Here is a 27,303-nt window from a genome sequence, read left to right as displayed (position 1 = left end):
CTCTTCCAAGGACACAATCTGCTAAGCTTTGAGTAAAGCACTTTGATTCATGTCAACAACAAAAAAGGTTTGCAGCGTGGTTGGATGTAACGGGAGACAGGGCAATTGGCATTCTTGGAAAGGTAAGGACCTTAATCCAAGAGCACAGCACGTAGCCTATACTGCATACCATTAAGGTTTCACATTTCTAATAAACTGATGCCGTGAAAATCAAACATCAACTGACTGCTGAAGGCCCGCTGATGAAACGACCAAATCCAGACCAAGCGGCGGCTACCCCCGTGTGAAGATTCACACGTCTGGGCAAGTGCAGCTGTTTTCGACTGAAGTGGGAGTGAAGCTTACTGCCTAGACGATATATCGACAATCAAGCCACCTGCCAGCCATTTTGATAGCGTATCGAAGTGGTGTGGTTTCTTTTCCCCCGCCTGCTACTGCCCCAAACTGCAAATCTGTTGAGTATTCTAACCACTTTCAGTCCGACTTTCATGACGGGACGAGCTGCTGCTTTTAGTACTTGTACTAGTCCCGAGTGGATTCAATTGTTGAGCCCGGGGGTATGTACCTATTTGCATTGACTTCAGTATGATACTGCTGTATGAATAAGACTTGGGTGTCTGATACGTTTATTTGAATGTAGCTTAGCTACTCTAGTAAAACGCAAAACTTTATATGTGAGCGTTACTTTGACATCAGACGCTGTAGACTTTGCTACGAAACGTGGTACATAACGTTAGTGCTACTAGCTAGCTAGCCAAGTTTAGTGTTAAGTTAGTGTCAGTACTAGCGTTGGGAAAAACTTGGAATCTGTTTTGGGGGGAAGGAGGGGTTGGTTTCGGGAGCAGAATGTGTGGGAGCTACCAACAGAGAAGAGGTTGGATTGTTCTTTAAAAAGGAAAACATGGGAAACGATTTCATGTTCCGTTGAGTGTTGTTAGAGCTACATACGCTATAGCTAGACTAACGTATTTCGCGAAAAGAATGTGTTCTTATGTTATTTGCGCCACCTGGATCTCCACTGCCATGTGAATCTGACTGTGTCCTCTACTGTACGAATTACATGGTAGGCTTATTGCTTGAAGATGATCCAGGTTTAGCCTACTAGCTACTGAACACCAAGTCTGTGCCCGAAACTTTTGCTGCTACCTTACTTAAGTCACTGCAGTGTGTGTCTTGATGTTGTCTGAACTAATCTTTAATTTTATTTATTTAAAGCACAGTCTTTTAGTCCCCATTTCTTTGAACATTCTTAGTAGCAGGTAGTAACATCATGAACATGCAGCCTGAGGGAACCAAAAGTGGTATGTCAATATCACCTCACATGTTTCTTCCTATGTTTTGAATGAGTGCATTTGTGTTTTCTTGTCCGTAAGAGATCTGTTATTTGTGACTGTAGGGGTGTGTGGTCAGAGCCTACTGTTTCAGTCTCTGAAGATATATTTGAACAAGAAGAATAGATTGCAGCCCATAATCGGTCAGTAGAAAGAATGTCTTTGTTATTTAAGATTTTACCCTTGCTTTCTGCATTATCTGCCCTTATGTTTTCTCAGCTTGGTACTGTTTACGAACACATGAATGTGAATGCCCGGTTAACACCTTGTTGCAATAACTGACGTCCAAAGTTAGCATTAGACAGGGTGCAGTGCTGTTTACCAAGGATGTGTGTTGTCAACCCAGGGTGGATTATGGTAGGCCTGCTATTTATAAGATGAGATAAGATATACCTTTATTCGTCCCACAATGGGGAAATTCCGGTATTACAGCAGCAAAGTGGACAGAAGAGTGTATATATAGAAATGTAAAAAGTGAGTACAAGATATAATAAAAAGATAACTCTAGTTCATACATCTCTTCCTTTCTTAGAAACTGCTCATTAAGGGTTGACCTGTATGACATGTATGTGTTAAGAATGTCACGTTGGCCCGTCTTACCATTGTTACTGTCTCTCTGTCTCTCTTTCTGTGTATTTGTGTTTGGAGGTCTGAGCTGTGTGACAGAGTGTGTCAAAGCAGGTGTCAGGGAGGCCCTGTACCTGTGCGAGGTGTGCGTGTGTCGGCTCACTAAAGACGACATTAAGAATCACATCATGGGCAGTCTTCACAGGTATAACTACATTGTAAGTATCTGTCGGACACGTAATGCCTCTCCACACTCCTCGCAATGCTATTCTACATGAACATGTCACTCATCACATGACTTCTGTGTGAGCAGAGGGCTTATCACCCACGTTTAGTATCTGAGTGGAAAGTGAGTGGTGACCTGGCCAAGCTGGCAAGGCCTCTCATGGAGGTTGCTGAGACGGTGGAAGGAAAAGAGGGCACCGGAGATGTGAAGGTATCTCCTGTGATTGGGGGTGGGGGTGAGGGGCTAGTCTGTGCGGAGTGAGTGTTTCCATTTTTAGATGTGTTTTCATGCACCGTTTTGTGTGTGCCGTCTTGGTCACCCCGCTAGGTGATAGAGTTGAATGCGGCGGCGTACGAAGAGATGGCGTCCCACAGTGAGAGCCATGGTCTGTGCCAATCGGAGCCATGCTTCTTCTCTTTGGCTGTTTCTCTCCTCCCTTCACCCCTTATATGATCTCTATCCTTTTCCTCCCCCAGCTCTCACCGTTCTGCAAGCCGTCAAAAATGGTCATGGCCAGACAGAGCTCCAGAGCCAAATGCACGCTCTCCCAGAGCATCCCTACATCCAATCTCAGAGGGTCGTTATCCCGCCAAAGAAGGAAACAAGCCCTCCTGAAGTCCAGTCACAGAAAACCACTGTCCATTTTGACAGTCGCTCCATTCTAATGAACATCTCTGTCAAGTCAGAACCTGACTTGCTGGCTGCCACAGTTCAATCAAAGATCATCAAAGATGATCTCCACGCTTTTACAGGCATCAAGCCGTTGATTGGTGAGTCTCAATCTGCAAAGAACAATAGTCAAAACCTGATCGTGGATTGTTTGAACAATACCTCAAACAGTTTATGTCTATGGCGTCAGGTCAGAAATGTGTTGTGGAGTGCAGAAGTGAGAAGGAAGGCCCTCCTCACTGTTTCCTGTGTCAGTGCTGTGATGTGAAGGCCACTAATGATGACATAGTAGATCACCTGACCAGTCCTTCCCACCACTTCAACTACATGGTCAGTTTGTTCCTTGTAATGTGCCATCCCAACGACACATCATCCAGTACTTAAACATTTGTAGCGAGATTCAAGTATGTGCTGTGTGTGTGCTTGTAGATCAAATATCACGCAGAATATTTGGAGGGAATGAAGGCAGGGCCAAATGGCCTCAATCAATATCTCCAATGTGCTGCCAGAAAACTGGAGAAAAAGGAAGGGAGGGACAAAGTACAGGTAACACGTGCACACACACACACACAGAGGATCTACAATCATGTAGATCCTGTGTCTCGACTGAGACCATATGGTGCTCCTGGGAGGATATTAGGTCATTGGCCAATCACAGACGCTTCCCTTTACCCGTTCCCCCCCCCCCCCCCCCCCCCCCCCCCCAACTCCATCTCTGCTTCCACCTCCTCATCTCATGTTGAGATGACTTTACGTTCCCCAGGTGATGAGATTGCCACCCTCCCTGGGTAGTCAGATGGCTGTGAACAGTTACCAGTGGTGTAAGTTCCCTAGTCTCATCTCATTTATCTCTCTTATCTTTCTTCTTCCTCTTCACTCGTGGTGCAAGTTTAAGAACGTGTACGATGTGGCCAATAATTTTGTGGACACTGCTCAGCTTGTTGACAGGAATAATGTTGATAGTCTTGTATTGATTAATCCTAACTAAAAAATATGCACTGTGTGACAAAAAAAAAAAAAAAAAACTTTCTGTGACCTGTCTTAGAGGTAAGGCAGATGTCTTTCTTGTGTGAGATGAAACTTCAGATAAGGAAGAAAAAGAGAGAATGTTTGTACCATAGGCGGAAATCCCTTAACTGTTAGCACAGTGTGTGATGTATATCTCACAGATGCAGTGTATCAGTCTGCTTGCAACCCTGCAGCAAGGTAAAGCAAAGGCAGAAAGCACAGGAATGGTCATTTCCCTACAGTATATGTTGACATTTCTCTCTCCCTACCACACCCAATCACAAGACAGTGTTGTTTTCAATGTCACAATGACCCAGCTGTGTCTGGTGGGGAACAGAACCGTGGCAGCCCTTTCAGTTTGGCTCTCAATTCCCCATTCAGTTGTCCTTATACAGGCCTGGTTTGGCTCTGCCCAGGCCGTTGTGATCACACACTAATCCAAATAGACTCAGTCTCGTTGATAACCTCTTAACCTGACTCCATAGATATTAAAACAAGGAAGTGCAGAAAACATTAATCAGACATGATCACACAAGTACAGATATTGGAACATTTCCAACAATGTTTTATACTTTATCATTAACATATCCTCCCGTAGAACTGAGGACTGTTGCCCAAAACCATGAAAAACATCCCCCATTTTTTATTGGCTTGCTAATGGCAGGTCTAATCACCCAACATCAGTGCCCAACCTCCCTAATGCTTATTTGGCTGTATGGGCAAGAATTCCCACAGACATACTCAAATCTTGTGGACAGCCTTCCCAGAAGAGTGGTGACAAAAGTGGTCTTTGAATGAGATGACCAGCCAGCTATACAGTTGTGATGGTCAGGTGTCCTCTTCCTTTTGGCCGTTACAGTGCATGTTCCTATGTTGATTGTTATGGGCTGTAGAATTGGATGTTAAGTCTGAGGGATTGTTTTTCTTTCATCTGATATTGTCTGTTTGAGTCATTCAGCAAACTCATCCCTGGCCCTGGATCTTTTGAATATGCTCTCTCTCTCTCTTTCTCCCGCTCTTTTTCTCTCTTCCATTTCTCTGCTTCGTCTGTCTCTACCTCTCAGGCGTAGAGATGTTGAAGTACGGATATCAAGACGTGACACAGTCAGACATCAAGACAGAAGAAAGGAGAGAAATATCTAGTGAGTGGACCTCACAGGTTCTAATAATCCAATATACTCAACAACCTAGATGGTGGTCTCTGTCATATGTTTCTGCACTCTGTCTTCTGTCAACTTAGAAACGGGTCACAATGCAACAAAGGGCACAGAGCAAAGCGTGTCACTGAAGCGCCACGCATACGGGTCGCGGCGTGATTGTGGTAAGGTCACAGGAGTTGAGGAGGCGGGGCCGAAGACCATTCGGGTGAAGTCAAAACGCCGTAAGCAAGTGTTTAAGGTAAGCCTGTCTCTGATGGATGGCCCTCTTGTGCTGGAGAGGACATCCTTCAGTCGGGACCACTCCCCGACTACACTCTCGCCGGACACCTATGTTGGACCCATCACCTTCCTCTCTGCTCAAACCAAGAACTTCACCTCAGACATGAATTCTGATCCAACACTGCCCTCTAGTGGCCAACCTGGACCCTCATACCTGCACTCAGCTCCACTGGGCCGGGCCCATTACTTCTATACTAGAGACCAGGACACGAGAAAGCATAGAATGGCCACTACCAATCAATATGACAGTTACTACGAAAACTCTTGCGAGACTGTGAGCACTGACACTGATCGTTACACTGTCTATGAAGATGAGGTGGAGAGGTCTGTCGGCACCCCGTTCCTGGATGAGAGGCAGGAGAACAACATGTCTGTCTGGGTGCAGGAAGTAGGACAGGCCTACGGCCGACAGTGTAACATGACAGAAGAGCCAACTGACAGTCAGTTGGATACGAGGGTTGGGTTGATTGTGGAGGTGGTTAGTGGGCAAGGAGACGAGGGGAACACTGACTCTATCCAGTATCACCCCTCCGACCAGCATCACCCCTCCGACCAGCATCACCCCTCCGACCAGTATCACCCCTCCGACCAGTATCACCCCTCCGACCCATATCACCCCTCCGACCCATATCATCCCTCCGACCACCATCACCCCTACGACCACCATCACCCCTCTGATCAGCATCACCCCTCTGATCAGTATCACCCCTCTGATCAGTATCACCCCTCTGATCAGCATCACCCCTCCGACCAGTATCACCCCTCCGACCAGTATCACCCCTCCGACCAGTATCACCCCTCCGACCAGTATCACCCCTCCGACCAGTATCACCCCTCTAGTGGGTACTACCACTCTACCCAGTATTACCAGTGACATCCTCCCCAGCAGGACCGCACAGCCCCAGGAATACATCCCATCACAGGGCATCACCAGCATGGTCACAAGCCTTACTTTAGTACAGACCCAGGGGCTTGGAAACCCAGTCTGGACCTTGGGTATAGTAGGGATGCTCTCAGGAATGTTTGTGAATTCCTGCAATCAACAGGTCCCTATTACATTTTCTTTTGATGTGTTTTAACATTAGTTATGTTGTCATTTAATTTATTTTGACATTATTCATAAACAGTATCATCTTTAGTCTGCACATGATATAAAGACAAGATGCAGAATGATGGATGACCACCTTTTATGTTTACTGCTTTACTTTTTCTGAAATATATTTTGCTTTACACAAAAGGATAATTGGGTCCTAAAAGTATTTACAAAAACCAAAATGTGTTTTGTATTTGTTTGAGATATGTAATGTCAATTCATTTGTTTATCCGTTTACCCGTTTTATCCAAACACATATCCTACCATTAATGTTATTAAATGGCTCGATTTATTTACAAAGTTACGGTTTGTCTAAGATGAATCTGGTTTGTTCTGATTCAAACTTTGTTTTGAGATTGGTGACTGGATATTTTGAACAAGACTTATTTTTGTTTATTTTGGGGGGTTTAGGGAGAAAGTATTTGTACTTATAAAATAGACAACCTGTTAAAAATACTTATGTTAAGCTCCTTGAGACAATCTTTAGGTTTGTTCATTTGTCGATTTCTTGAACCTCTTTTCTGACCTCTGCAAATAAAATAATGCAGCTTACAGCTGTCAGTTTGGGTTTCGTAAAATGAGTTTCCAACGAAAAAATATAGCATATTAATTCAGTACTAGGCTAAATATGTGTATGTTGTCTGTGCCAAGTCACAGCTGGAACCAAGCTAAATTCCACTTGTTATATCAGTTTCCACAACAACAACAAAAAGATATCTTTGCTATATCTGATTGCCTCTTGTCTATTTTTGTGCAAATAAAATGTTCTCATAGAATACTAAGCTTTTTCTTTATTTAATATAATATAGGTCTGTGTTCCAACTTAGTGCTGTGGGTTGAAAGGAAAATAACTGATACGGCCTAATACACACAAAATGTCCTCCAGTCATTCCTGCATCGCTCAAAGTGAAATTGGTCAAATGCACTTGAGGTGCTGGCAGTGGGTTGCTGATTGAAAACAATGGAATTATTTTCGAGTCATCTTCATTTTCCAGCTAAGGATCCTCACTGTGGCAGGGGCGGTTATAGGCACGGGCAGACCGGGCATTTTTTCATGTCACGTGGGGGGCGCACGAGCATTTAAAAAAAGAAACCTCTGTGCGGTTTTCTCTTCTTTATAATTTCAGTTTGTGGGGAATTGGCGTATTGGTGCCCCTTAAGGCTGCTGCAGGCCCCCCTGCTTGCTGAGACGGTGCCGTGCAGCATTTTCGTTTGCCGCCGGCAGGTAGTAGCGGTGCTCGTTCCGTGTGTTGTCGGAGGGCGGCAGGGCCAGAATACGCCCCCTATAGCGGCACCGAGCTAACATTACAGTGTGACGAACCAACACACTCACGGATACCGATCTATAACTCCCCACTTCCCCAATAACCATCATATCCTTTTAAATGATGTTCTTTTTTTTACTGAAGGCCGATTTATGTTGCATCGTTCCGCATGTCCCCCGTGTAGAGAATCAATTTCGTCTGGAACGTTTTTGGGGAACAATAATTATCTTGTTACCTTGACAATCATTGTGTACATTTCAGTTTGAATTATACCAAAGTAGAAGCAGCCATGTAGCAGCCCGTAAATTTGATCGGATTTTAAGATTACATTAATGTGTTAAACTCTTAACCATCACAGCTGTGGACTGTTGTTATGGCCCCCATCAAGCTAAATTAAACAAGTGATATTATCAGTAGGGCCTAGTCTTTCAGCGCCATGCCTACAGGGATATTTAGTACATGGGACCATCAGTTCATCGATAATGAGCAAGTTGTCACGGACAGGATTAAGGAGAACCCCAGATATCCATTCAAGGAGCAGGAAAACTGTAAGACATAACGCACTTTGACTAATCACATCTGATGTTTGTATTTCTACATATGATGGTAGGCTAGTTCTGTTATCGTAGGCCCTAATATGTTTTGTGCTTTCTTCAGTTTCATATTGACCTAATTTGTTGGCTTTGTTTTGACACCTCGTCTTGTAGTGTTTGTTCTTGAATATCTCCATGGGAACATCTGGAAAGGTTCCCTGATGCTGATCGCCTCCATCATTGGAACCGCCACGTACCTGAACATCGATTTAGATGTGAGGGCTAAATTATTCAAAACACGATTCACCTGTTTTGTTACTTAACGCATGCAGTTACTTTGACTTTAACCTGGAAATGGCCTTCTGCTCTCGTTTCAGGACCACAATAAGTATGGAGGTTTCCTTGTGTTCACCTTGTGCCTCTCTCTGTGGCTCCTCAGTTCTGGAGCCTTCCGCAGACGCCTGGTGATTGATCATATGAATAAGGAGTACCGTTTCTACATACACGAACACCTGCGCCACAGTGGCCCTCTGCATCAAATCTATATCCGGCTAATTTCACAGAAGAGCGGCGAGTTTCTATTCCTCTCACTCTAACCATGATGACACCCTACAGTTAGGCCTACTAATGGTGTTCCTGAACTCTTTGGATTTAAGTTATTTGACAATGTGAATTTTGTTGATTTCTAGAAGAAATGCCATCCTTTTTTCGAGATTATGATCATGACTCATGCCATTGACTCATTTTAGGACAAGGTCGACGTATGTTCAAGCTGATGCTGAATGGTTACAAGATTGAAGAAAGGGAGCTCAGTGGCTTCTCAGAGAAATATGAAGTAGCGTAGCGATTAACACAAACATCACATTCTACTGTAAACATTTCTGAATCAGGATGACACGAATATTTGATACAGAACAACTTCTATGTTTCTTTTCACAGTTATTGGAGTGCCAAGGACGCAGGATAGCCAACAAGCTGAACCTTAACTACTTTGACTACGCAGACATCTCAAAACGCCACATAGTTGTTCACCGGCCTAAAGTCAAACTTTCTGAAACAATACCAAAGGTCTAAGGAAACCCCTCTCTGTATTGTGATTAGGAAGTGCTAAAACACTTTTTGTCAAAGTTTGGACCTCTCCTTTAGAGGTCATGAAGCATAATTGTGCAAGGACAAGTAGCCTACCACGAAAAATGTGGATGTACAGCTTAGACAAATAAAATAAAAGTTGTCACAACATTGTAGCCTACTTTAATATGTAGATGCACATATGAAAACATTCCGGTGTCGTGACAAGACACTTATCCCGGCCAGGGTTTGCATCCCCTGGCCGCGGGAGCGTGCGTGCACTCAGAGAAGAGTTGTAACTGCTGCACTTCAAATTCACCTCTTAAATGGAACTAATAGCAACGTGGAGGACTCAACAGGGGTTTCCATAGTAACAAGGGACTCATTTATCTACATAAATACGTTTATTTGTCCGTCACATAAGGCAACTTGTGAATTGTTTAATGCGTTGTTTAGTATTGTGGATTAATTAACATTGTTTTCCAAAGTTCCATATTGTCATCCACCTTAGCTACATAGGCCGACTGATAGGCCTATCTATGTGACTCGACATCACAAGCAGGTTTATGAACAAAATTTGTTTCCTTTAATCTAGGCTAGCCTACTCCATCTGTCCATTCTCTGCGGATGTGGTCTGACAAGGATTCCCCGTCTTTGCAAAGCCGTCCCTCCCTGCCCTCTAACGTGATTTCTGTTTTAATTTAGTTTAATATGACTTTTCAATTAACCGCTTTGTTCACCTGTCTACCGTATGAGTTACAGAGGGGATACACATTATATCAGGTCAATAAACGGCCTGATATAATGTGTATCCCATTTGTAACTTCTGCTAAAAAAAGAGCAGACATCTCCATATTATCTCAGGTTGTTCATTGTGACCAAAAGAACACAGAAAAAAACACATGATGGCAGGACAGACCCTTTGCATGTTAGGGGAGGGGGTACACATTATATCAGGTCAAAAAACGGCCTGATATAATGTGTATCTGTAACTTTTGCTAGAAAAAACACCAAGAATTGTGTTAGCCCCACAATGAAACAAGCAAAAAAAGTGTGTTGTGTAGTATTCACATCACTCATCAATGATGCAAACCATTTTTTTTTTTATAAATCGCTATACCAAAAGTTTTTTCAGTTTCAAAACCCTTTACGACTTTTCAAAAGTTTTTTTTTCGGATTTGGATTATTTGACGAAATTTGAAAGAAAAAAAAAAACGTTTTTTAATCCTGGCATTTTCATCCCATAAACGCCTGGCGGGCCTCTTCGATGTTGCACGTCATGACAGCAGTCGTCAGCATGGCCTTAATACAAATCTGTTACTATTTCAACTGAAATAAGTAGCCTAATATAGAAATATTGAATCAAATGCAAGGTGCCTGACAGTGAAAATGTCACCTGTGCTTAACTATTCATCCCCGCCCCCCTACAAAATGTACAAATATTAACACTAGCGGGCACTTGCGGAAGCTTGTCGCATGGTACAGGCTCCAGCCAGGCTCCACCAAGCTTCAAGGCACTGTGAGGGCAGGCACTTCTTGAGGCAGCTCTACGTTTAGGTAGCTAGCTAAACGTAGCCAGCCAGACAATTAGAGCTAGTACATCATCCAGTATTCTGCTAGCTAGATATCATTTGGGAGAGCAGTCTCCACGCTTACTTCATAAATAACTCGTCGATATGTCGGCATTTTCTGAAGCTGCTTTAGAGAAGAAACTATCTGAACTTAGCAACTCTCAGCAAAGTGTTCAAACATTATCTTTGTGGCTTATACATCATAGAAAACACTCGAAGACCATCGTCAGCGTTTGGTTCAACGAGCTGAAAAAAGGTTAGAGCTAGCTATGGTTGACCAATTTATGATTGATGTGTTTCTGTTAACAATAATGAACTGCTAGCAATTGCTTTGGAATTATGAACAGAAGCTAGTTAGCCTACGTTAGCCATAAATTGCAGCACGTATGATTAGCCCTAACTTGGTGCTACTACTAGCTAGATAGCCTACTGCTGCCTAGCCTGTTAGGCAGCAAACATTCAGGTGCAGGCCTCAACTCCTAGTCTAAAATCAGATGGACCTGAAGTCTAAGACCTCACCTTTCATAAAATAGGCTAAATGGATATTTTATGTATCTTTATCCTCAGACGAATGCATTATGGCTCAAATTGCATTTTGTGCCATCTATCACCTTGGCCTCTATATGGTCAGGCAGTGGTAAGGGTTATTGTGATTAGCTAGGAAGCTATTTTTGCTAGCATGTTAATCGCTGGTTTAAAACAGCTGGCTTCGCAGGGTTGCCATCAAATAATGTATCTATAATGGCTAATGTTAGTGAGTACGATACATTGATCATGACCTTGGCCAGCACTATCACGAGGCGACAGTTAGGGCTGTTATGTAGATAGCAATTTAAGGAAGCTGGTGTATCTATACAATATCCTCATAGTTTAATAATGGTCATGTCACGTTTGGTAAAGATAATTTAATTTAATTTTGAAAACACCTGTGCAGCTGTGTTTTCCATTTTAAGATAAAAAAAATTATGTCTCTGGAAAGCGATTAGCTTTTCTGAGAGTGTCAACTTGTGCTGTTTTCTGTTAATTAGAGAGGCTCAACATAGACTCTGGTTGGCAGGTAGTTGTATTTTGATGGCATTGTTTTCCTCTGGGTGCATTATCGTAATTGGGGTCTCTGGAGGTCCTTGTGTTTTGGGAGCTGAGTCTTTTCTGGGCCCTGGGAATCTTGGTGCATGTGGTCTCATTTTGTGAAACGTTCTGTGCTTTTTTTGTGTGTGTGTTGGATATATAAAGTAGAAACGTATGTTTTGTGTGTGTCAAAGCTCCATGGAGTGACACAGCAAGGCCTAACGCTTTTCAAAGACTGGGTGGGACTCAAACAAACCTGGTATCATTAGGGCTGTTTGTAACCATAGTGACCGGTGAGAGAAAGGAGGACTGAAATGATTACTGGGGTTGAATGGTTATCTAGGAACATTCTGTGTAACTAGGATGAGTCACGGCTTGCCGTGTGTGTTGTGAGACCACAGCACACTGTGGCTGAAACATCTGCTTTTAGCTACATTTACATGTTGTCATTTAGCAGACGCTCTTATCTAGAGTGACTTACAGTAAGTACAGGGACATTCCCCCCGAGGCAAGTAGGGTGAAGTGCCTTGCCAAAGGACACATCGTCATTTTGGCATGGCGGGGAATCGATCCGGTAACCTTCTGATTACTAGCCCGACTCCCTTAGTGTAATAAACCTTATCCTGATTTTATTGCTGAATTAACTAGTTAGTTAATGTAGGACAGACTCCTCTTTATGCATTTGTTAGGCTCTGTTTCCCAGTTCCACACCGCTTTTAAGAATTAAGCACTGTGCTCATGGAGATTTGAATAGAAGACAAGTTCATGCAGAATGGCAATGTAGCTCCCCTCCATTATTCATTCATTCAAGTCTTTAAGGGGGTGAAGGGACTGTGTGTTGATATTGGATGCAGAACTTGTGGCATGAGACAGTCTCATGTCATCTCTGACTGAGCATTGTCTTTGTTTTCAGCCAAGGTGTCGCGGAAGCTGACCTTTCTTTACCTGGCCAATGACGTCATCCAGAATAGCAAGAGGAAAGGACCAGAGTTCACCCATGACTTCGCTCCCGTCATCGTTGACGCCTTCAAACATGTGTCCAGGTAAGGGAAGGACATTTCTGAACTCGATGATGTTTATGATTTAGATTTATTATTATTATATTAACAAAACAAATTCAGATGGAAACTCTGATCTAAACTCCTCTTCTGTCCTTGTCTGCCGGAGCCTTTATGAGCCTGTTCATGCCAAGTGTGTGCGGCTGCTCTCCCCTGTGGCTGACTTTAGGGATGGGGAGGAGGGGTGTAAGAAGCAGCTGGGCCGGGTCCTGTCTATCTGGCAGGAGAGGGCCGTGTACGAGAACAACCTGCTGGACCAGCTCTCCAGTGTCCTGCGTGAGTTCCTGGTCTAACTGACCCGTGTGTCCCAGGTTGGATGCGCACATCTTTGAACCCCCGAGACGTGACGTGAAGTCGAAAGCGTTCTTAGTTTTTCTTCTGTTGGCTGTTGTGTGTTGCACAGAGGGAGAGAAGAAGGCTAAGAAGAGGCCGTATGAGGAGATAAAACTGGACAGTGAGGACTTCGCCTCCCAGAGTTCCCCTGCTGAGCCCCCACAGGTACTAACTAGGCAACAACACCTCAGTAAGGGGAGCAGGACATTTATATTGGATTCATTTAGCAGACTCTTTTATCCTTAGCGATGAACAAACTGTGCCTATTAGTAGGGACAGCAGCTGATCAAGGATGAGGAAGTGCATAGATCCAACGTTATTTCGGTTGGTAGAGTCTGATTTTGTCACATGAAGAAGAGGGTTCATTTAGCTTGGAGGGTTCATTTACCTTGGATGTCTTTTAGGCCAAGTGATAAGCATAAGTACTAAAGTGTGTGGTGTCAATACACTATACTGACTCGAGATTACTTGATGATGGTTCAATCCAGTACTTGGTGGAATACATTGCTTCAAAAAGTTGAACAAAAAAAATAAACTTCCCGGCACCCACCCACCCTCACCATTCCATATCCCTCTTTCTCTCTTCTCCTTTCCTCCTTCCTGTTTGTCATGTCCCCTCCCCCTTCCCAGACAGTAGATTTAATCCGGGCCCTGCAGGAGCTGGAGAACACAGCATCTGGTGACTCAGCTCTGCGTCAACGCATCTCTGCCCTACCTGCTGAGGTGCAGGACACGTCACTGTTACACAGGGTCACAGGTAAGAGGACTCCCCACACACACAAACACACACACACACACGGCTGCTAAGAAACAAACCTACCGCACGCATGCACACACTATAACACAGGCACCTGCACCTGAAACCACACCCTCGCCTCACCTAAGCGTGTGTGGTCTCTCTCTCTCTTTTTCTCTGTGTTTGTGTGTGTCAGACAAGGAGTCAGGGGAGCGTCTGTCCAGGCTGGTGGAGGAGGCCTGTATGCTGCTAGCTGATTACAGCGGACGCCTGGCGGCAGAGATTGAAGACAGGCGGCAGCTGACACGCACACTGACGCTGTTCCTTCACAGCCAGAGGGACGGTCTGGCCCAGAACGAGCTGAAACTAGAAGTGCGTAAAAAAAACCCTCTCATCTTCTAAACATCCCTCAATGTGCTTGTGTGTCTGTGTCCTGTTTGTGTAGCGCTATTCGTCTGTCATACATTTCCTGTTATGTTGTCTGTTTCATCTTTTCTCCATGTTTTATGTTTTGCAAGTAATTCTTAAAAAAAAAAAAAAAATAAAAATCTGCTTTCAATGGTCAAAGTCTTAACTTTGTGCACATATTTCTTGGGCAAACAATCATTTTGAGTTGAAGTTATTTGAGTGAAACAGTCAAATTAACATTCTGACAGTTCTTAGCCTGTACTGTTTCCCTTTGCTCAGAGGTTTCGTTATGGTAAGTATGTCCACATTGCTTTCACCCTCATCTCATTGCTTGCAAAACAATCCCATTCAGCTGCTGTTGGTCTCTTATTAAGAGAACCTGCTACTCTTTACATTCCATGTATGAACTGTGTGCTCTTTAGTCTTTGCCCACAGGAATCGAAGATTAAGTCTTCTGGACTATGTACTCACAACATCTCTTGTAATAAAAACAACAACAACAACAAATCAAAAAGAGGAAATAAACAATCAAACAGAGTCTGTGAGAGTGCTGTTATTTGCTGGTTGATCTGTTATTATTGCTGGTTCCATGACAATGTACATTTGATGTTATTTAACCTACTTGCAGTAGGTGTAGATTTATACAATACAGCTGTCACAAACTTTCCTTTTTGTAAGGGACCAAGGTAGAAATATAAGCACACACATTGGTATGTAATATATATATAATAATAATAAAGTGCTTGCTAGAAATTGCAGCCCTAAGAAGAAATAATGTTGTACGTGTAAGATTTCAGAACTACTGTAGTTGCATTAAACATGCAAGTTGTAAGCTTAAAATAGAATCAAATACACCTTCATCAATGTCCCTCACTTAAAACATAACTGTAAAAGTGTGTGAACAGGACTTACACTGCTACCCCACAACATGTATGCAGGTCATGTGTATCCCTACTAAAGCTCAAACACAAGTGGAAAGAGATCTTGAAAATAGTCGTTGAAGAACTAATCTTGTTTTAAATATATACATTTCTCATTAAACTAAGAGTTTATGATCTTGGATTCTGATTTTTTAGCTCATGTAAAATACTTGCATAGGATGGAAAATAGAGAATTAAAATTTCTTGCACATGGACTGAAAACACCCACACAAAGTTACGCCCGTAGTTCAGTTCCAAAGTTTCTGAAATCCAGACCCTTTCCACCCCATAGTAAACACTTGACTAACATAATATCTTAGATAGTATATTAAATCTGTGCTGTGAAAGTTACATAAAAGCCTTGCCTTTATGTGATCTGTATGTGCCATTCCTGTTTATCATTACTTTAATGAGAAAGTCATTTAACTGAACAGGGCCAAACTTACACTGGGCTTTATAACATGAGGCTGCATGTTTGAATGATTACACAGATGAGATATGACCTTGGTGACCTTGCTCATTATAAACAATACACTTTAACTGTGCAGTAAAGTTCTGTCAGAGATACTGGATTTCTTGTCAGTTTTCTGTGATCAAGAGGGTTTTGCGTCTCATTTAGGATGCCAAAAAGACACAATCCAAAGTTATAGTATGTTTTTATACATTTGATCAATAGAACTGACACTCAGGGCTGATATTGTTTTTGTAGACACACATATTTCAACATGAAATAAACATTTCAACAAAACATAAAAACAAAATAAATTGTGTTTGTCTCACAAGTGGGGGAGTTGTGCAGCTCAGAATAGTTGTTTGTTGGCGTTGATGTTTTTGTATGTGTACATTTGAGCCTCACACATCTCACATCCTAAAACGTTTTGTTTTTGTTTTTTTATGTGTTCCAGGAGTACAAGCGTAAACTGGCGCGGGTGACGCAGGTCCGTAAGGGCCTCCGCTCTCGACTGAACAACCTCCCAGACCTATCCCTGCTCCCCAATGTGACTGGTGGACATTTGCACTTGCCCTCTTCGGGCGACCTCTACAACCCCTCAGACTGACTGCTTATCTTCCCCCCCTCACCCCTGATCAACTCCCCCTGCCCACTTACCCGATTCGACTTACGTCTTGCCCTATCTGGTCACGTGTGGATTATATGTAGCCTATATCATGGGTTGTTAACCTTGCTGTTGACACATTCTTTCACCTTATCCTTCACTGCGAGAACTTCATAATCATAATCAGTCAATATTCAAGCATTTCTCACTGCGTTTTCTGTGTGCATTCGGCCATTCCTTACAATAAACACCAGTTCTCATCCGAGCGTTCCTTTAACATGTATTAGTAGCACAAGTGTTATTTCACTCCATCCTCATCCCTCTCTTTCTCTGTGTGCGCCAACAATCAGCTTTAGATTTAGAATGTGTGATATGCGTTCATGGTACACACTTCGTCTTTGCTGCTCTTTGATGTGTTGCACACTTCCTCTTTGCTGCACTTTGATGTGTTGAATCAACATTCTGTTTCAAATGCAGATCTCCCCCTCTTTCCCTTCTCCACCCAACTTCCCTACAAACAGTCAGGAATGACACTGATGTAATCTTATTTTTGTATTTACAATGGATTTAGGTGTAGTCTGACACCAGATTAATAATGCAGTGATCCAAGTGAGTACAACTCGATCAGTAGGATATCGCATCTGTATGATTGGCTATAGTATTTTTTATTATATTTGTCATCCACATGAACCTAGTTGTCTTTTATAATTGCTGTTACTTGTATTCTATCCCGCTGACATGGCTCACTAGGTTTTAGATCATGCTGTCGGGCGCTTCACCGAGAACAAGGATTGTTCCACTTATTTAATGGCCTTAAAAAGGATTAAACCCAGACCCAGAAATAGAAATGATATCAAGTGTAAAAGTAAATCTATTCATTGGCAATGTTTGAAGAAAACAAACATGTTTTAAATGTACCTGGTTATGTTATCTCTTTCAGGAAGGATTATTGTCCACTGTATATAATATTCCAGCAAAGTTGCATGTAAATAATACTAATTGGTTTTACAGTATTTAGTTTGTCTACATAGATTTATTGGGGAAGGGCAGTCATTCCTAAACCCTACAGGAGCCTTACTGCAGACACATCTAAATGTGATATCTCCATTGCAGCTAAAGCTTTCCCATATTGAAATGAGTGGAGACAACAGTGTTGTGTGCTTGTTTACTGTGGATTGACCTTTTCCTGGTTTCAACCTCACCTAAATGTTGTTCAACACGCTACCACAGCTATGGAAGTTAAAGGGGCTTTACTCTTCACAAAACCAGACCTACTGGTAAATAACTGATTTGTAATTTGTTGTTGGAACCAAATAAACAGCAGAATATATGATTGTGTCTGTGAGTGAGGTGTTTTGACAAGCTGACAAGTGTTGCAGTATCAACTCCCGTCCAGTAGGGAGGATAGAGGATATTTCTGGAAAAAACGTGTGGCGGAAAAGCGTGGTACGCACGGGAACTACATTTAGCACGAAAGAAATTGTAAAATTTGAAGCCAATGTTTTTTTGACTCTCAGTTAACACGAATTACTTAGTAATAAAAATGGACGGTTTAGAAACCACATACGAGGACTCCGCAGCCGTGGAGTTTATTGATTGTGGAGTAAGTATTTGATATTTTCGCTTTGACTTCCAGCTACCTAATGGTACATTCGGAAACTGACTAGCTAGGTACAGTCATAGAGATAAATAAATCCAAGTTTTTCTATGGACCATAGTATGGCTCTGGCTAGGTATCCATTATTCCAAACTAGCTACACAGTCACTCAGTAATTGCATACGTAATTTTTTTAAATCCCATGGCCCTCACCTAATTTTCAGATTTGCAACAAATCCATAAGAGGCGATACCCTCTACAAAATACACCTGACAACAATTCAGCACATCAAGGTATGTCTCTCTGAATTGCATTTGTAAATCCTAAAACAGGGTAGGTCATTTAACCACATTTGTGCGCTTGACTTAATGTTTCCGCTCCCTCCGCACCAGGGTCCGACTGCGTCCATGTCTTCCACGTCCTGCAGCTGTTTTTCCAGGCAGTTAATTCCATTTCCACGTAATATAGCAAAAACTAATAGGAAAATAAGTTTTTGTTCTTTAGCATTTCTTTTATTGGTCCCTCTTACAGACAGTCTCTAGCTTTAGCTCACGTTCTGACAAGTAGACCGCCAATCAAGACTTTCACATGGACCTACCGCCCCCTATCTGGGTCCATCTCTTGATTCAACTGGATGTAAACTGCATGTTTGTATCCACTTTGCTTATTTATGGTGTGAATCCACACTGCTGAGTTATTCTTTTATTCTGGTTAGTAGTATTCAGGAAACTTGACAGCAACTGGACTTTTTCCTGGTGCTTCAGAGGCTGGAAGAATGAGCGTTCTCCTTGTTTCTCATGTGACAATATCCGTACCCGTTTACCTTATCCATTGTATCGAATACCCCTCAACTAACTGCAACGGAACATATATTTTTCAACCTTGAAGACTGACTGACTCATGCCTGATGTCAGTGATGGGACCATACTGGTATGAATATCAAATGATATAAATCTACCCCACTACTTAGACCTGTCTGCTTTCTGAGGAGAAGCAACCTTGTTCGAACATCAGGACAAATGAGGATGAAGATTTCTCTCACTTAATTGTGGTACGGTTCTTGAAGAGGGTCTGGTTTTACCTTTCTCCACTGCCCCATCTTCTTCTTTGAACAATGTTCGTGCTTCAGGGATACATCAAATGGTTTCAGTTTGACATTGGACAATTGAGTGTGCATGTCTTCTCCTTTCTATTGGAAACCGTTGAACCGTGGAATTTCACTATAATTCTATATCATTATCAGCGATTGATTCCATATGGATACGGTCTGGAGTTTCTTTCTTCACTGGTTTCCATAGTCAAGACTATGGAAACAATCGAGTCTAACAAATGATCGAATGCACTTATTTCTTTATACACACAGTATATTGAATGATTGTGTAAAAAAGAGGTGATGCTTACCCAAATTTGCCTTTGCTGCACCTCAGATGAGCTGTGGTTATTGCTTATCATTCATTAGCCTTTAATACAAATGTTATGTCGTGTGTGCAATAACCCTATCTCTGTTTTTTAGCACTGGGGCTGGTCACACTAACCTGTGGCCAGTTCCTTTAGTGCTGATCTTGTGTTAACTGTGCATGTTTTTCTTGGTTGCGTCTTCCTTCACTTCTGACAGAGAGAGGACTCCTTGGTTGCTTTGGGTAAGTAACATTCATCTTCTCTCATTCAATCTGGTAGGTGCGTTCCTAATGTCTGATATAACTTTGGCCTAAGTGTCTTTTTGTCCAGAAAGCTAAAAATCTATCGTGGTATGGCAATCAACAAACTTGTTTCTGCGTGCCAATAAAAGATTTCAACTTAGGGCAGCACCCTTTTGTTACAAATTCCCCCACAGATTTGATACCCAGGGTGGATAGGGACATATAACCCCCCACACACACTCACTTTGTGATGGGGTGTTTAGGCAATGTGACCTTAGGACATTTGGGGTGAAAGGCCAGTGATGATGATGATTTTTACAGTGTGTGTCGAAAAAGGGGGTTGAATGGTACCAAATGAAATGAAACTGTTTAAAAACACATGACTAATGTAGGCCGCTCAAGTCCATCTGATAAGTAAGTATGTAGGTAAATGTTATTTATAAAGCACACTCTCAACACAGCTAAGGCTGAGGTGCCGAACAAAAGCACAGAAATAATAATACAAATACATTAAAAAAAACACTATAAAATACATTGTAAAAACAAAATACAAAAGTCAACAACCCTGATAAGTACAGGGAACTGTACTGCCCAATGCTTACTTATTGTCAGAAGATCATTGGTTACGTGCTATGTGTAGAGTCAGTGTAAGCCCAAGGGTGTCTTGCCTATAGACACCACCGCCCCTTTCCCAATGCTCAGCAACAGAGGCTGACTTAAACAAAGGTAATTGTAACTAAAGATAACACAATATTTTAAATGTTGCCAAAAACAGATGATGTTTTTGCACAAGCACCCAAATACAAAGCCTCTTTTTTCTTTTTGTCCTTGCATCTGTCCTTGATGGGAAATGACTTGAGTTAAGCTAAAGAAATTGAAAGCAGACAAATGATGAGTGACAGAGCGATGGACCAACCAGACGAGGAACAGGAACACCTGAGTGAGAGAGAGGGCGGGACAAAACCTGCACAATGACACCTTACAAAGACACTGGCTAGAATGTATGGTGACGTAACACCCTTGACAGTCTCATGCAGTAGATGGCTGTATGTGACATATACTGAACAGTTAAACAAATGTTACCTGGGGGTAGTTTATCACTGGTTAAATGGAGGGTCATCATTTGTGCGACCATGATGCTCGACATGCAGAAACTTCAAACCAATTAAAACGGTGGAAAGGCAAATCCTTTGGGTGATTTCATTCTGAGGGCAAGGAGACTTGGCCAACAGTTTCCAAGACCCCAACCAGGAAGCTGTGAAATTTGGTTCTGTCTCTTGTAGACTACCACTAAGTTTTTTTTTGCATATATTGCCTGTACTTTTTAAAGTATAGCACCAAGGGACCTTCCTGAGGATGTGTACACACCATATGACAACTTGCCCCAAACAAGGAGACTGACGGGTGGATTTCAAGAGGATACTCATTTTCTTACTTCGTTCACATGCTTTCGTTTTCACACCAAAATGTGCAAACACCAAAAATAACATTGATGTCAATGTTAATCAGACCCAATGTACTGATATGACCAATCAGAAGTGTACATGAACTCATGAAGGTGGATGTAAGTATAATGTTTCCTTGGCAAAGCCAGAGAGGCTGAATGAGGAAATGAAGATGTTTGACTGCCCTTCCTTAAAGAAGTAAGGACTTTCAATTCAGTGCATTTGTAAAGCAAAATGTTCTAATGGCAGAATCTACCCACTTGGCCCAAACCCCTATCTTCCAAAGTTCATGAACTTGTGAACGTGGCACACTTGTACTACACAATGGATATTAAACATCAAATGTTTTCCAACATCTGATTACATTATTTTACATTTTGTCATTTAGACGTCATTTTACATGACATTACTGCTATTCTGCTCTCCAATTGTAACGAGAGGATGTGTGTTTTGGAATAAGGACTGTCAACCAATCTGTCCTCATGAGATTTTGTTTCTGAATGCATGGGCAACAACCGCTCTCTGATGTTGTTGCAACTTTCATTTTCGGAATGCAGATTTTTTTTGTATGTAGTTCAGTCATACACTGGGAACTGGAACTTCGGACAGTAATTACAACCATCATTTCTCCTGCGATATCACAAACTGAAGAGTCAAAGATTTTTTTTTGTCTTAATGGTAACATGCAACTCAATGTTGCAGCATTGTGCCATGCCATTTTAGGTCCATAGTAATGGAGATACTTCATTTACACTGTGTAACACATTGGTCAGCAATTATTATATTGTGGTTATTCACTAAATATTATTCAAATATAAACTTACATTACAAAAAATGTATATGATCAAGCCATCATTTGAGATGTGTATTCATGTTATCCGTTTGAAATGAATAGAAAATCTTGCAATAAGTTAAATGTTTTATAATACCATACTACATAGCTCATAGCCACTGAGAAAGATCTCACCTGGAAGTTGAAGTATCAACTCAAGCTTTTTACTCAAGTAAAAGTGTAAAAGTACTGGTTTCAAAACGACTTAAAGCACAAAAGTAAAAGTATTAATGTAAGGGGAAAAAAACACCATCATGGACAAAATCTTAGGCTGCGCCACAGGGGCCTATAATGCACGACCACCCCCCCACCCCATTTTTTTTTGTTTCTAAAGGCCATAAAGGCCTATATATTGTTCATGTTGAAAATGTTGGGCTAATGTTAAGATGTGTTTCATGGAGCGGAAGATATGATGACTAGTTGCCTATAAGTATTGTAATGGTGCAAAAAGTCAAACCTCAGAGGCATGTTATCAATAGCCTTTATTCAAATTAGGTGGCAAGTTTTTTTGAAAGCCATTAGCTCGTGGTACTTGGGTGCATTCGAAAGGAGTAGTTTTTGCATCCAACCATTTCGAAAAATTGTTCCAGGGATGAAAAAAGGTTGGCTGGTCTTCCTGGCTACCAACCTCCTTGCTGGTGCTTGGTTGGGACATTTTGCTCGAGTTCTCTTGAGTCTCTGCCACGGACATCTTCGTACTAGGCTATTACGTCTGCTCTTTCCTTGCTGGAGTGTGACGTATTTATGTCATGTGCAGGTGCGATGGACTGCGTACAAACCAATGGGGTGTCGGAATAGTATATGTTTATACTTCTTATCCAACCACAATCAAATTCACTATCAGGATTTTTTTTTTTTTTTTTTTGGAACAATGACGAGTCTAACTGAAATGGGAGTACCGAGGCTATTTTTTAAATGGAAGGAGTATAAATGACAGATAATTGCGTGAAAATGTATGGAGTTGAAGCAGAAAGTCAGGTGCAAAATAATTACTTCAGTGAAGTATAGATACCCAAAAGGTATACTTAAGTAGTAGACACCTCTGCCTATCAATAGCCTCCAGCAACCAGCTCTCTTTCCTAGAAAAATCCTAATCAAATCGCTGTCGACAATAAGAAAAAAAAACACTATGATCTAGATAAATGTCACCAATGTCATTATTTTTTTATCAATAGTTTTTTTGGGTTATGGTTAACTTTTGGCATGATTTGTCATTTAAACATTTAACAGTCATTATTCTTGAACTATTTAACCAACTTTATTATGTTGTATAACAGGCCAAGTCTTCAGAGATCATGAAGTACCGGATTTTAAAGACATTAAAGAATACTTTAAATTCTTAAATCTGGATGAGCCCATCATTGGTGAATATCTCTGCTTCTCAACAAAAGACATAATTTGATTGTCCTTTGATTCTTTTCAAATTGTCCACTTAACCTACTCTCCCATATCTATCCTTTAAACCTTCTTTCCTCCACTTAGGGTTGAGTCTTCTGGATGAGGTGGGTGGTTTTGACACTGTTGACCCCCAGCCTGGACCCAGGTACAATTGTAAGCTCTGTGATGTAAAGGGCAACATGCCAAATATGGCCAATCATGTTGTTGGGCGCAGACATCGTCAGAAGTATCTGGTGAGAAAGCATTGGGTTTCAGGATGTGTTTCTGTCCTACTGAATTACTGACCAGAGGATAGGTGGCTGGATACTGATTAATTTCTCCCCATCTATAGGAGGTGAAACGGAAAGACTTGGTGACCTGGGACAGTAAGAGTATATTGGCTCAGCCTGGAAAGATTGTACGGGCCAAGGCACAGGTGGTGGAGAGACAGGATGGACAAGGATCTCCAAAAGTGGGTTCATAATCAATTAACCAGGTCTGAAGAGTCACCATAAATCACTATGGAAGACTGATGCAACTTTTTTTCTGTGTTACAGCCATTGAGAAATAACAGAATTGTGGGTAAATCAAACGTATCAAAAGGTAAGGTGTTTTTTCTACTTAACAGACATTGTGCCCTATTTCTATGGCAGTAAAACATATAAGGAATTCGTAAATATGCACCCGTCATAATGAGGCCCAAAACTGATTAACTACCTTCCAACTCCAGAGAAGCAAAGAGGAAACCAAAATTGGCCTCAGGGTATCGGTAAACAAGGATTCCTAGCTTACCCAGCAGACAGAAGAGACCACCTTCAAGAACGTTTCTCTGGAAATCGTCCTTATCCTCCACTCTTCCATGATGAAGATGCTTATGGTGCAGAGACAGAAGAGGCCCATTTCCGGATGGACCCTCAAAGACGCGACTATACAGAGGAGCGGGTGCGAACAGCAGATCACCCAAAAGAAGACTTTCATAGACAGGAGTTTCTCAAAGAGCATCCTCAAAGAAGAGAGTATTTTGATGAAATGCAAAGAGGTGGCTACCCAGAGGAAGGTGCCCCAATGCATGGACACCCGAAGGACTTGCCCCCACGGCAGGCATATCCCAACGATGCCCATCCTGAGGAGGTTCTTCGCAGGAGACCGTACCAGGAAGACGATCCTCTTAAACAGTTTTACTCACAAGAGGTTCAACGACGTGGAGCTGCTCGTTCTGTTGAAGATTTTCAAGACGGGTCCTTCCGTGTACCCCGTGGTAGGGGCCCTCCTGGCGATGATTCTCAGGGGCCAGCCTATCTTGGAGAAGCTCATCCTTCTGCTGAGGGCAGTCGCTACGAAGACCTCCATGGCAGAAGATTTCATGAGGAAGTGGCTAGTGGACGAAGGGCACCCGAGGACTCTTACACTGAGGATACCCGTAGAGGAAACTACATGGAAGAAGAGGCACATCGCAGGGCCTATCATGAAGAAGACCTTCATGGGTTAGCCTATCCAGACCCACACAGGATGTCTCAAGAAAGAGATCCAAGTGGAGATATGTTCACCAGAGCAGCAGACCGACAGGCACAGAGTGCCCCAGATGACAATGAGCTGAGGTATCCTAAACAACTGCAGGATTCCAGTTCATACAGCCAAGACCATTTATTTGAGCTCGTTAAAGCCTTTCGCCAGAGAGGGAGGAGCCAGCATCAAGAAGAGAGGAGTCAGCACCAAGACACGTTTGAGCGTGGAGATCCTGGAATGAGAGGCTTTCCTCAGAGACCACCAGAGGGTGGCAGAGTAAGATCAGACATTCCAGAACCTTTCAGGCGCTTCCTGGCCGGCGCCATGGACGACAAGAGCGCCGGGAAGAGAAAGAGGAAAAGCCGGTTCTCTGATGCCACTGATGAGGAGATTGACTTGGTGAAGAGAATGTAAGCCCAGGCAAAACATATCAATGTACATGTGGCACTACATTTCGTTTCAAAATTTCACAAAGTATCAGTTTTTTCATTTAAATGGCTTCTTTTGAATAGTAAAAAAAAAAAAAAATTGTATTGTTTTGTTTTTTTTCCTTCCTCCAGGCAGGTTGATGGGCATAGAGGACCAAGAACAGACCTTCCAGCCAGGCCACCGGTAGGCCTTACATCTATATCGGTAAATAAGTTAAAGCCAAGATGGAAATAACTTGATTGTGATCATAATTTGATTCACTTTATGTAGGGTGTCTATCAGGGAGGAAACTACATAGAATCAAGCTCCAAACCCATGTCAGATTCGTCTTCAGATGCCGGAAATGTTATGGATGTATTGGTAAGCTCCAATTAAGAATTATGATCAAATGTATTTAAAGTCCAGAAGTGCACTAGACGGCATTATATGGGTGTGACACTCGTAACAAAATGTATTGAATCTATTTATTTGTTATATAAAATGAAAATTCAGCATGTACTGCACGTGTCCATGCAAAATATGAATTGTGTTGTGTTCTCTTTCATTTTGTTTAAAATATATCACTGTATACTTGTGGGAAATTAAAGCCTATGTATTGTGCATATTAATGGTCTGAAAAGATCACTGCTTTTGATTTCATCTCACTTTGATGTTGTTGTTTTCTCTCAGAACAACATAGAAATTGAGAACGTGGAAGAGGCCAACTTCCTGAAGGAAAAACTCTGCAACCTTCTGAAAGAATTTCAAGCCAAAAAATCAGAGAAGACTGTGGTTGGTGTTAATTGTTTTATTCAGCGTGTACAACACTATTTACGGCATGCCAGTTGATTGCCACTGATGTAATATGGTTTATATAAATATGCATGTCTCTCCCTGTCTCCCCTTTATAGCAAGAAAGTCAAAGGCCAGGAACAATTTCCAAAGACTATAACCACAAGAGCAATCCCCAGGTGGAATCTACCAGAGACCACTATGAGAGAACCTTGAGAGACATGCCAGAGGAGAGAAAATATACAGTCCATTCCAGACAAACAAACGAATTGTATTTCACAGAAGCTCCCCAGGGTTCCTACAGGGGCAGGTCCAGGCAGGAGGAGGGGCACATGGAGACACACGGTCACACCACCCGTCCCGAATCCAGAAATACAAGCAGAAGCCGTTATGAAGGTAAAGAAAACGCACTAACTTCTGGGTATATCTTGGGTTCTATTTCATGTCGATTTTAACATTAATTGTACCACAACTACATTGCCTCCTTCAGATGTGTTTGGGCAGGTTCAACAGTATCCGACGTCCAATGCTCAACCTGAAAAATCAATGGTGTATCATGAGAGACCGGAGGACCATGTGTACCAAAATGACTATCCAACCGCTCCAGAGGCCCTCTATGACCACCTGGCACATACAGACCATGCGCACAGGGAGCATGGCTACAGGATGCCCTCTGCCCAACACCTGCCCACCAGCCTTGACAAAATCACCTCCACCCTCTTGGAACTGGTTGCACGGAAATCATAATTGTTAAAACTTCATTTGTATTTTCTTTCTGCATTTCAAACTCCTTTTTATCAATAATTTTCTTTGACACAAAAAGTGTAATGTCAATGAAATTATTTTAGAAAATTTAAATATAATTTGACAGACACCGGTTAGACAGTAGTAGGTCAATGGAAATCTTGGACTGAAATGAGAAACTAACAAATGGTTTGGGCTGTGTTTTGTTTTGTATACCAGTAGTTGATATGAAAACAAGTGTTTACTACTCCTGAGTTTTTTGTTATAGAAGCATAATTCATGGTTACTTTACTGGTTTGGGCTGGGTTTTGTTTTGTATACCAGCAGTTGATATTAAAACAAGTGTTTACTGCTCTTGAGTTTTGTGTTATAGCAGCATAATTCATGGTTACTTCACTGGTCTTTCTCAAGAAAAAGACAAAAAAAACATATCTGAATAATCTACTTAGTTATATCCCTTTATATGGGGACATTTTTAGTATAGTTATAACCTGGCAGATGTACGTTAGCATTATTGTAGATAATGTAATCAGTATGACATGTCCTGAATGAATTTAATAGCTGAGGCAAGTTTCAGGTCACTGCTCAGCTGTAGGCTAAATTGTGAAAAGGAT

At 42.0% G+C, this 27,303-nt stretch overlaps 4 protein-coding genes across 15 annotated transcripts; all 4 read left to right on the top strand.

Moving 5' to 3' along the window:
• The first annotated feature begins 126 nt into the window (after positions 1-126).
• Positions 127-7,109, top strand: LOC146295625 (uncharacterized). Of its 6 annotated transcripts, none has more exons than XM_084696636.1 (12): positions 127-557; positions 1,257-1,301; positions 1,397-1,474; positions 1,980-2,116; positions 2,212-2,334; positions 2,452-2,509; positions 2,601-2,894; positions 2,984-3,123; positions 3,223-3,339; positions 3,557-3,614; positions 4,866-4,943; positions 5,042-7,109. In XM_084696636.1, exons 2-12 carry the CDS (start codon positions 1,271-1,273, stop codon positions 6,112-6,114), a joined length of 2,187 nt encoding a protein of 728 aa, XP_084552762.1. In that variant the 5' UTR covers positions 127-557; positions 1,257-1,270; the 3' UTR covers positions 6,115-7,109. The 6 variants fall into 6 exon arrangements, with proteins under 6 accessions (XP_084552762.1, XP_084552760.1, XP_084552759.1 ...); XM_084696634.1 differs by having other exon boundaries at positions 1,254-1,301; XM_084696633.1 differs by having other exon boundaries at positions 1,216-1,301.
• Positions 7,110-7,843: 734 nt separating this feature from the next.
• Positions 7,844-9,363, top strand: LOC146295624 (cation channel sperm-associated auxiliary subunit theta-like). Of its 2 annotated transcripts, none has more exons than XM_084695927.1 (5): positions 7,844-8,146; positions 8,306-8,406; positions 8,571-8,595; positions 8,881-8,966; positions 9,071-9,363. In XM_084695927.1, the coding sequence occupies exons 1-5, from the start codon at positions 8,035-8,037 to the stop codon at positions 9,203-9,205; spliced, it is 459 nt and encodes a 152-aa protein (XP_084552053.1). In that variant the 5' UTR covers positions 7,844-8,034; the 3' UTR covers positions 9,206-9,363. The 2 variants fall into 2 exon arrangements, with proteins under 2 accessions (XP_084552053.1, XP_084552052.1); XM_084695926.1 differs by having other exon boundaries at positions 8,509-8,701.
• A 1,126-nt stretch (positions 9,364-10,489) lies between these two features.
• LOC146295623 (regulation of nuclear pre-mRNA domain-containing protein 1A-like) lies at positions 10,490-16,610 on the top strand. 4 transcript variants are annotated; one of them, XM_084696604.1, is made up of 7 exons: positions 10,490-11,026; positions 12,752-12,881; positions 13,066-13,172; positions 13,300-13,394; positions 13,860-13,986; positions 14,162-14,337; positions 14,653-15,078. In XM_084696604.1, exons 1-7 carry the CDS (start codon positions 10,876-10,878, stop codon positions 15,061-15,063), a joined length of 1,197 nt encoding a protein of 398 aa, XP_084552730.1. In that variant the 5' UTR covers positions 10,490-10,875; the 3' UTR covers positions 15,064-15,078. The 4 variants fall into 4 exon arrangements, with proteins under 4 accessions (XP_084552730.1, XP_084552731.1, XP_084552733.1 ...); XM_084696605.1 differs by lacking the exon at positions 14,653-15,078 and adding an exon at positions 16,199-16,610 and having other exon boundaries at positions 10,497-11,026; XM_084696607.1 differs by having other exon boundaries at positions 10,497-11,026; positions 14,796-14,911.
• Positions 16,611-17,782: 1,172 nt separating this feature from the next.
• LOC146295622 (uncharacterized) lies at positions 17,783-27,048 on the top strand. Of its 3 annotated transcripts, XM_084696600.1 has the most exons (13): positions 17,784-17,951; positions 18,170-18,238; positions 19,561-19,585; positions 23,140-23,226; positions 23,345-23,493; positions 23,592-23,711; positions 23,797-23,842; positions 23,970-25,155; positions 25,306-25,357; positions 25,445-25,534; positions 25,844-25,945; positions 26,065-26,341; positions 26,436-27,048. In XM_084696600.1, exons 1-13 carry the CDS (start codon positions 17,892-17,894, stop codon positions 26,690-26,692), a joined length of 2,520 nt encoding a protein of 839 aa, XP_084552726.1. In that variant the 5' UTR covers positions 17,784-17,891; the 3' UTR covers positions 26,693-27,048. The 3 variants fall into 3 exon arrangements, with proteins under 3 accessions (XP_084552728.1, XP_084552726.1, XP_084552729.1); XM_084696602.1 differs by lacking the exon at positions 25,445-25,534 and having other exon boundaries at positions 17,783-17,951; positions 25,306-25,378; XM_084696603.1 differs by lacking the exons at positions 17,784-17,951; positions 18,170-18,238; positions 19,561-19,585 and adding an exon at positions 19,642-20,525.
• The last annotated feature ends 255 nt before the right edge of the window (positions 27,049-27,303 follow it).

Source organism: Hypomesus nipponensis, chromosome 4, assembly GCF_054491055.1.
Source record: "Hypomesus nipponensis isolate SF chromosome 4, ASM5449105v1, whole genome shotgun sequence".
Taxonomy (NCBI): domain Eukaryota; kingdom Metazoa; phylum Chordata; class Actinopteri; order Osmeriformes; family Osmeridae; genus Hypomesus; species Hypomesus nipponensis.
Note: the sequence above shows the minus strand (reverse complement) of the source record. Positions and strands in the feature narration are given on the sequence as shown.